The 10,000-nt window shown below is 37.2% G+C and overlaps 1 protein-coding gene across 1 annotated transcript in view; it reads right to left on the bottom strand.

The window, feature by feature from the left end:
• Positions 1–10,000, bottom strand: part of LOC133580802 (unconventional myosin-VIIb-like) — a 136,453-nt gene that overhangs the window by 109,614 nt on the left and 16,839 nt on the right. The window contains exons 4-6 of the mRNA XM_061935032.2: positions 8,559–8,686; positions 4,351–4,493; positions 716–829 (exon numbers count right to left, since the gene is read on the bottom strand). Coding sequence (XP_061791016.2) covers positions 716–829; positions 4,351–4,493; positions 8,559–8,686 — 385 coding nt within the window. The remainder of the gene's footprint in view (positions 1–715; positions 830–4,350; positions 4,494–8,558; positions 8,687–10,000) is intronic.

The following is a 10,000-nucleotide window of genomic DNA, read 5'->3' as shown; positions in this document are numbered from 1 at the left end:
TGTGCTTTGTTTTTATTGCCAATGCTGTAGGATTTTACATGATATATACTTTTTCCGCTTTCTGCTCCCAGTCTGTGGAACGCTCTCCCTGACCACCTGAGGGCACCACAGACTGTGGATGCTTTTAAGAAAGGCTTAAAAGCCCTTTTTTTTTTTTTTTTTTTTTTTAAAAGCCTTCTTTTAGATATATGCATACTAGTTCTAGCTATTTGGCTGTTCTAGTTTTTACTTTGATTTATTTTTTATTATCTTTTTATTTTTATTTTTTTAATACCCTGTAGCACTTTGAGGTTGTTTACTCAATAGAAAGTGCTTTTTACAAATAAAATCTATTATTTTTATTATTATTCCACATTTTGTTATATTACAGCCTCAGTCCAAAATGGAGTACATTCGTTTTAGTCTTAGACGTCTACATATGTGTGTATATAATATGTCTATATATGGTGTAACATAACAAAATGTGGAAAAAGTTCAGCGCTGTGAATACTTTCCGGATGCACTGTAGATTACAGATAGGTGTTTTTTTTAAATAAATGTTGCTTTATTTTGCAATCTGAGAGGGGTCATTTGTTAGAAACACCTTTTTGTATGACTCAGTGACAGTTCTGTACTACTACAAACACTACAAAACAACTTATTTGTAAATTATTAGCTCAATTCCAGTGCAACAGAACACTAAAGACCTCCAACCCTGGTTTGACACTTGACTTACCCTGGTAAGGAATTCGTAATCCTTTGCGTTGCAAAGATGCAGACGTTTCCTCTCCTCTGCTGTGATTCCTGCCAGCATGCAGTAGAACACATGGTAGTTTCGCTCCTGCTGGGCCTGAGGTGATGACAACATTTAGCAACACAATGATACCTCGGCGTGCGAGTGCCCCAGCTCACGGGTTTATGGGAAACGAGCTGTGCAGCATTAGCCTGTAGTTGATGGATATCTACAAAGACATAACTTTGTTTTTCAAACCATGCAAACGGACAACGTGAGTGTGAAGGACAGTGCAGAGAAGAAGTAGCTGATAATATTCATCGAATAAAAGAAATCACTAAGAACATGACTGTACTGAGGCTATGATAACGCCAGTCAAGGACGTTGACATTAATTCTAAACAGAGGACATTTATCCATGAAAATATGGAAAAGCTGCTGATGTGTTTGACAGCATACTGTCGAAGTGTGCTCCCCAAGGTCAGTGGTGTACATCCATCCATCCATCCATTTTCTACCGCTTATTCCCATTGGGGTCGCGGGGGGCGCTGGAGCCTATCTCAGCTACAATCGGGCGGAAGGCGGGGGACACCCTGGACAAGTCGCCACCTCATCGCAGGGCCAACACAGATAGACAGACAACATTCACACTCACATTCACACACTAGGGCCAATTTAGTGTTGCCAATCAACCTATCCCCAGGTGCATGTCTTTGGAAGTGGGAGGAAGCCGGAGTACCCGGAGGGAACCCCCGCAGTCACGGGGAGAACATGCAAACTCCACACAGAAAGATCCCGAGCCCGGGATTGAACCCAAGACTACTCAGGACCTTCGTATTGTGAGGCAGATGCACTAACCCCTCTGCCACCGTGAAGCCAGTGGTGTACATTATATATGCTAATACAATACATTAAACTACAGAAGTTTGCAGTATGTTTGATTATAGGATGGAAGAAAGAAAGAACTAAAGAAAGAAAAAAGAAAAATGGGAGGGAGAGAGAGAAAGAGAGAAAGAAAGAGAGAGAGAGAGAGAGAGAGAGAGAGAGAATAAAAAATAAATTAAAGAGAAAAAATTATTTAAAAAAAGTAAAAAAAAGAAAGAAGAGAATGAAAGAAAAAAAAGAAAGGAAGAAAAAAATAATGAAAAAAATACAAAAAAGAAAAAAAAGACAGAAAAAAGAAAGAAAAAAAACAATTAAAAAATGTAAAAAGAAAGAAAAACAAAAAGACAGAAAAAAATACAAAAGAAAGAAGAAAGAAATAAGAAAAAATAAAAACAATTATGAAAAAGAAATAGAAAAGAAAGAAAAGAAAAAAGAAAAGAAAAGAAAAAAAATAATGAAAAAAATACAAAGAAAGAAAAAAAGAAGAAAAATACAAGAAAAAAAAAAAATGAAAAAAAATGAAAAAATGAAAAACAAAAAAGAAAGAAAAATGAAAAAAGAAAGAAAGAATAAAAAGAAAAAAAATAATGAAAAAATAAGAAAAAAACAAAGAAAGAAAGTAAGAAAGAGAGAGAGAGAGAGAGAGAGAGAGAGAAAAAATAAATTAAAAATAAATTAAAATGAGAAAAAAATATTTTAAAAAAGTAAAAAGAAAGAAAGAGAATGAAAGAAAGAAATAAAAAGAAAAAAGAAGAGGAAAATAATTATGAAAAAAATACAAAAAATAAAGAAAAAATAAAGAAAAAAACAATACATTTTAAAATTTAAAAAGAAAGAAAAACAAAAAGACAGAAAAAAAGACCAAAGAAAGAAGACAGAAAGAAGAATATTTTTTTTTAAATTATGAAAAAAGAAAAGAAAGAAAAGAAAAGAAAATAAAAGAAGAGAAAAGAAATTATGAAAAAAATACAAAAAAGAAAGAAAAAGAAAGACAAAAAACACAAAGAAAGAAAGAAAAAAAGAAGAAAAAAAATAAATACAAAATTAATACAAAAAAAAAATTAAATGAAAAAAATAAAATAAAATGAAAAAAATGAAAAAATAAAAACAAAAAAGAAAGAAAAATGAAAAAAGAAATTAAGAAGAAAAAATAAAAAAATAATGAAAAAAGAAAAAAGAAAAAGAAAGAAAGAAAGAATGGATCTTAATTGTCACAAATACAACAAAATTTGATTTTCAGCACAAACCCGTTGGAGAGCAGAAACACCTTTTACAAGGTAACGGAACAGGAGCCGCTAATGGGTCGCTACTTACGGCGCCCCCTAAAAAGTGGGAAAATGGTAGACGCGGGGGAAGATGAGTAAAAAAAAGTTGACCTCAGACTGGGCTCCTATTGGGGGCTCCATAGCAAAGCACATACTGTACATACTACGATATACAACTCTAGATTTGTAACGAGGGGTGAGGGGACAGGCTGCCAGCCACTAGGGGCGCTGCTCCATTTTCCGTCATACCACATGGGGTGAAGCGTCGAAGGCGTGGGACAGGGGAATGGGGGAAGTACGTGGATGCATATGTTAAGCCTGCAGCGTGTCTCTGTTTCGTCACCTTGGTGCTCTCGCAAACAGGATAACACAGCCAGTCCAACGAAAACCAACAAACAGGCTCTATCCTGATTTGATCCAATATTTCTTATCTAGATCATCTCTCTTATTAAAAAAATATGTCACGTGTTAAAATTGTGATGTTTTTTGGTGGCTCATAGTTTATTTTTAATTAATTTGTATTTCATAAAATACTCGTACCTCATTGATTTGAGGGAGGGAGTGAGAGAGAAAGAAAGAAAGAAAGAAAGAAAGAAAGAAAGAAAGAAAGAAAGAAAGAAAGAAAGAAAGAAAAAGAAAGAAAGAAAGAGAGAGAAAGAAAGAGAGAGAAAGAAAGAGAGAAAGAAAGAAAGAAAAAATAAATATTTTTTTTAAAATAAATTAAAAAGAGAAAAAATATTTTTTAAAAGTAAAAAGAAAGAAAGAAGAGAATGAAAGAAAGAAAAAAAGAAAGAAAAAAGAAAGAAAAAAACCCAATACATTTAAAAAATGTAAAAAGAAAGAAAAACAAAGACAGAAAAAAAGAAAAGAAAAAATAAATAAAAAATAAAAAAAATTATAAAAATGAAAAAAGAAAGAAAAGAAAAAAAAAAGAAAAGAAAAAAAATATGAAAAAAATACAAAAAAGAAAAAAAAAAGAAAGAAAAAAACCCAATACATTTAAAAATTTAAAAAGAAAGAAAAACAAAGACAGAAAAAAAGACAAAAGAAAAAATAAAGAAAAAAATAAAAAAAATAATGAAAATGAAAAAAGAAAAGAAAAAAAAAAGAAAAGAAAAAAAATATGAAAAAAATACAAAAAAGAAAGAAAAAAGAAAGACAAAAAAGACAAAGAAAGAAAGAAAAAAAGAAGAAAAAATAATTTGTATTTCATAAAATACTCGTACCTGATTAATTTGAGGTACGAAAATTTTGGGTTACGCCTTCGTTACTTTTTTATAAGCCAAAGGACCACTTTGTTTTTTTGTTAAAAGCACAAGTGTTTGAAATGTGATCACCACCTGACAACTGCCTGTTAGGTGGATGTTTGTCCACCTCGTGATAAGAGGGAACGTTATCGGTACATTATTAGTATCTTCTGCCGTGATTTGTCGTCTCTAACGGCCCTGCCCACAGATAAGAAGTGTCTCGGTTTAGATAGTGTTCTCACCTGACGGCAGACGCGAGACTTCTCCAGCAAGTACTGCTCCACTCGGGCCCCTTCGATCACTCCACCCTCGTTGAAGAAGATCTCCAAATATTTCCCAAAGCGACTGGAGTTGTCATTTCTGATGGTCTTTGCGTTGCCAAAAGCTGTTTTGATTGCACAGAAAAACTTGTTTTAACGTCCACCAGTGATTTTTAACCACTGTGCCGCATATAATTAGTGTTATTTTTTTTTGGTGAACAGTAGATTCCCTGCTATTCACGAGGGTTAGGTTAAAACAGGGGTGTCCAAACTTTTTGTCTGGGGGGCCACATTGGCCGGGGGCAAGAAAAGTACACTTATATTGCCAAAAGTATTAGGCCACCTGGCTTGACTCACATATGAACTTGAAGTGCCATCCCATTCCTAACCCATAGGTGTTCTATCGGGTTCAGGTCAGGACTCTGTGCAAGCCAGTCAAGTTCATCCACACCAGACTCTGTCATCCATGTCTTTATGGACCTTGCTTGTTGTCATGTTGGAAGAGGAAGGGGCCCCGCCCCAAACTGTTCCCACAAGGTTGGGAGCATGGTTATACAGATTGTATACACCTGCCAAGTGATTTGGGCACCTGATTCTGATCATTTGGATGGGTGGCCAAATACTTTTGGCCATAAAGTGAATGTACTTAACAAAAAAAAGGTGAAATAACTGAAAACATGTTTTATATTCTAGTTTCTTCAAGATAGCCACACTTTGCTCCGATTTCTGCTTTGCACACTCTTGGCATTCTCTCGATGAGCTGGAAAAGGATTTGCAAATCATTGTATTCCGTTTCTATTTACGATTTCCAAAAAGTGCCAACTTCACTGGTTTTGGGGTTTGTATATCTCGGCTCTTGTCATCGTCAATGACGAAAATATGCCCACAAACTAGAGAAAATGAGTAAAAAAACGAAAGTCTTTTTCGCAAAGGGAAAAGTGCCAGGGATCCATCTAATTAAGCGTTATGGTGAGTTGTATTCCCTCACAAATTCCTCAGTAAATTCACCAAAACATCACCGTGGAGTTATTGAGTCTGTTTAGCTGATTGGAGAGCTACTGGGTCCATGACGATGACTTCTGTTTTGTTTGATCAGCCGTTTTACTGCCTTGTCACAGGCACTGTTCGGAAACAATTAAGGTATGTAAATAAACATTTACAAAATATTTCTGTGTTAATTACTAATTTTACAACGGACTAGTATATAGCTGCACCTAACAGTCCAGTATGGTTAATATATGGAAAAATATTTATTTTCCCTAAAATGTAGTGGGTGCGGTTTGTATAGCGATGCGCTCTATAGTCCGGAAAATACGGAATATATTTTTTTGTACGATATACAACAAATGTTGTACTCCCTCGTCCGAGGAAGAATGCATTGCGGAAATCTCAGTGGCCTCGTGGTTAGAGCAGTGGTTCTTAACCTTGTTGGAGGTACTGAACCCCACCAGTTTCATATGCGCATTCACCGAACCCTTCTTTAGTGAAAAATAAAACGGTTTTTTTTAATTAATTTAATCTTAATTTATAAATATCAATCATGAAATTATGTTATTATATTAAATAAATGCTAATAAAGATATATTTTATAAACAGACCGTCACAGGAATGTACACATGATCCCATGTTTACATCTCATTGTGCAACATGTGAATGTTTTAGTGGGAACTAAATGCGATATCGGAAAGGGGTACCAATTATTTCCAAAGCAGGACCCCCACCCAGACATATAATACTAGTACACAGCTCATGAAAAACTATATTTTTTGTTATTGTCATTGTAAGTGGGCCAAAACACTTATATTAGAAAATAATACCATGGAAATTACTGCTGTCATTTGATTATAATAATCAAACATTTAAAGGCCTACTGAAATGCGATTTTCTTATTCAAACGGGGATAGCAGGTCCATTCTATGTGTCATACTTGATCATTTTGCGATATTGCCATATTTTTGCTGAAAGGATTTAGTAGAGAACATCGACGATAAAGTTCGCAACTTTTGGTCGCTGATAAAAAAGCCTTGCCTGTACCGGAAGTAGCAGACGATATGCGCGTGACGTCACAGGTTGTGGAGCTCCTCACATCTGCACATTGTTTACAATCATGGCCACCAGCAGCGAGAGCGATTCGGACCGAGAAAGCGACAATTTCCCCATTAACTTGAGCGAGGATGAAAGATTCGTGGATGAGGAAAGTGAGAGTGAAGGACTAGAGGGCAGTGAGAGCGATTCAGATAGGGAAGATGCTGTTTGAGACGGGTGGGACCTGATATTCAGCTAGGAATGACTAAAACAGTAAATAAACACAAAACATATATATACTCTATTAGCCACAACACAACCAGGCTTATATTTAATATGCCACAAATCAATCCCGCATAACAAACACCTCCCCCCTCCCGTCCATATGTAACAGGGTCAATTATGTCTTGTAAATAATGTATTTTATAATGCTTTATTATTGTTATAATTACACAAAATGTGTAAGTTACATGTAAATACCTGAATATTGTTCGATATTTTGTCAATGTGGAACCATTGTCTCGTTGTCCCTTCTACTGCAATGATTGCTGTGACACCTGTCTTTATACATGCGTTGGACACGCCTTCCAACTTCCCTTTTGTCCACTATAACGGGAGAGGGACTCGACGACGTCAAAAACTTATTGACAACAATTGTGTTCTGTTTTATCAGTAAAGTGCAGCTAAGCAACCCATGGTGTCGGTCGTTTTACATAAAAGCCACACAACGCAGAGAGGAAAAGACCACCGGTTACACATATAACCCGCCAATACAACTCAAACACCTGCACAACACACTCAATCCCACAGCCCAAAGTACCGTTCACCTCCCCAAAGTTCATACAGCACATATATTTCCCCAAAGTCCCCAAAGTTACGTACGTGACATGCACATAGCCGCACGCACGTATGGGCAAGCGATCAAATGTTTGGAAGCCGCAGCTGCATGCGTACTCACGGTACCGCGTCTGCGCATCCAACTCAAAGTCCTCCTGGTAAGAGTCTCTGTTGTCCCAGTTCTCCATAGGCCAATGGTAAAGCTTGACTGTCATCTTCCGGGAATGTAAACAATGAAACACCGGCTGTGTTATCCGGCACAACAGTCAAGGGGTGCATTCTACAGCGGGGGTGCGTTCTCCAGCACAACACCTGCCGCAATACACTGCTTCCCACCTACAGCTTTCTTCTTTGCTGTCTAAATTGTTCATTGAACAAATTGCAAAAGATTCACCAACACAGATGTCCAGAATACTGTGGAATTTTGCGACGAAAACAGATGACTTAATAGCTGGCCACCATGCTGTCCCAAAATGTCCTCTACAATCCGTGACGTCACGCGCAGGCGTCATCATACCGAGACGTTTTCAGCAGGATATTTCACGCAAAATTTAAAATTGCACTTTAGTAAGCCGTATTGGCATGTGTTGCAATGTTAAGATTTCATCATTGATGTATAAACTATCAGACTGCGTGGTCGGTAGTAGTGGGTTTCAGTAGGCCTTTAACTTGTTATTTAGTCAGGTTTGGGACAGGTGTGCTTCTGGTGTGGCCACAGTGTGCACATCTAAGTTAAAGTACCAATGATTGTCACACACACACTAGGTGTGGTGAAATTTGTCCTCTGCATTTGACCCATCACCCTTGTTCACCCCCTGGGAGGTGAGGGGAGCAGTAGGCAGCAGCGGTGCCACGCCCGGGAGTCATTTTTGGTGATTTAACCCCCCAATTCCAACCCTTGATGCTGAGTGCCAAGCAGGGAGGTAAAGGGTCCTATTTTTATAGTCTTTGGTATGACTCGGCCGGGGTTTGAACTCACAACCTACCCGTCTCAGGGCAGACTCATATGAGTCTGTAAATTAGTTTGCTTGTTGATGATTTCTGTCTGGTTTTGTATGGTGTAGTTATATTTATATGGTAATTAATATTCTGAGACTGTAAATTGTTTGCTTGTTAATTTGTATTTGTTTCTGTATTGTTTAGTGATAATTATATGCTTTTACTTGTACTTGTATTGAGTTTGTGGACCCCAGGAAGACTAGTGGGTTGTTGTGGCAACCAGCTAATGGGGATCCTTAATAAAAAAAATCAAAATCAAACTGTTTGACGTGACAATACGAAATGTGTTATACGGAAGATCCCAATGACATTTTTTTTTTTTACAGTACCTTCCAATATGGGGTTGGACTCCAGGATCTGCTGTTCAATCTGCCGTTCAGAGAGTTCACCGCTGACTGCTGCCAAGTACTGTAAGATCAGCTTGGTGCTCTCAGTCTTTCCTGCTCCAGACTCTCCACTTTAAGACAGAGAAAGAGCAACATTGTGTAGTTTAGGTGTTGTCGGAGGCAGATATTTACATATATCCATATTTAAGTGTTACTTCTTTTTATTTCATAATCATACTACAAAACAGCTAGTGTTTTTCTTCCAATTGTGGTTTTTTGGTTGTCTGCAAATACTGTGTGCTAACCTTGAGTGAGGAATGTAAGAAAGAGAGATACTCCTTTCTCTTATCTATCCTTATGTCCAGGTGCGGAGGACAATGGGCATGTGTTTGGGCTGGAGGGACAAGACTGCGAGGGTGGGAGGGAGAGAGACTTGATAGGGGAGAGGGTTTTTCATGGGAGGGGGGCAGAACATCTTAGCGGCGCGATTGAATGTTCTATGCTGGACTGGTCTCAGTATATTTACAAAGCTTTGCAAATATATTACAAAATACCTATTCTGTCTCTGGGGGGTTTTCTACTCAGCTTTAAGTGTCGTAAAGAGCTTGGGAACGACCTGCGACTTGAATTCCCTGGGAGGAACAACTGGTCCAAACGCAACAGTGTCTAATGTGCAACTATGGCATCATTTTTGGGACGTACATTTTTTTGGGGTGTGTTTTTAAAAAAAAAAAAACACGTTGCTTAGCATACGTTGATACAAAAGAGGGTCTTTTAAGCATCTTTAATGCGTAAAATGTATCAATATATTACATTTTTCTACAAAACCCAAAACCAGTGAAGTTGGCACGTTGCGTAAATGGTAAATAAAAACAAAATACAATGATTTGCAAATCCTTTTCAACTTATATTCAATTGAATGGACTGCAAAGACAAGATATTTAATGTTCGAACTGAGAAATTAAATTTTTTTGGGCAAATAATCATTACTTAGAATTTAATGGCAGCAACACATTGCAAAAAAGGGGCATTTTTACCACTGTGTTACATGGCCTTTCCTTTTAACAACACTCAGTAAACGTTTGGGAACTGAGGAGAGCAATTTTTGAAGCTTTTCAGGTGGGAATTCTTTCCCAGTCTTGCTTGATGTACAGCTTAAGTTGTTCAACAGTCGTATTTCACGCTTCATAATGCGCCACACATTTTCAATGGGAGACAGGTCTGCACTGCAGGCGGGCCAGGAAAGTACCCACACTCTTTTTTTTACGAAGCCACGCTGTTGTAACACGTGCAGAATGTGGCTTGGCATTGACTTGCTGAAATAAGCAGGGGCATCCATGGTAACGTTGCTTGTATGGCAACATATGTATGTACCTTTCAGCATTAATGGTGCCTTCACAGATGTGTAAGTTACCCATGCCTTGGGCACTAATATACCCCCATAC

The sequence above is a fragment of the Nerophis lumbriciformis genome, linkage group LG03, assembly GCF_033978685.3.
Source record: "Nerophis lumbriciformis linkage group LG03, RoL_Nlum_v2.1, whole genome shotgun sequence".
In the NCBI taxonomy this organism is placed as follows: domain Eukaryota; kingdom Metazoa; phylum Chordata; class Actinopteri; order Syngnathiformes; family Syngnathidae; genus Nerophis; species Nerophis lumbriciformis.
Note: the sequence above shows the minus strand (reverse complement) of the source record. Positions and strands in the feature narration are given on the sequence as shown.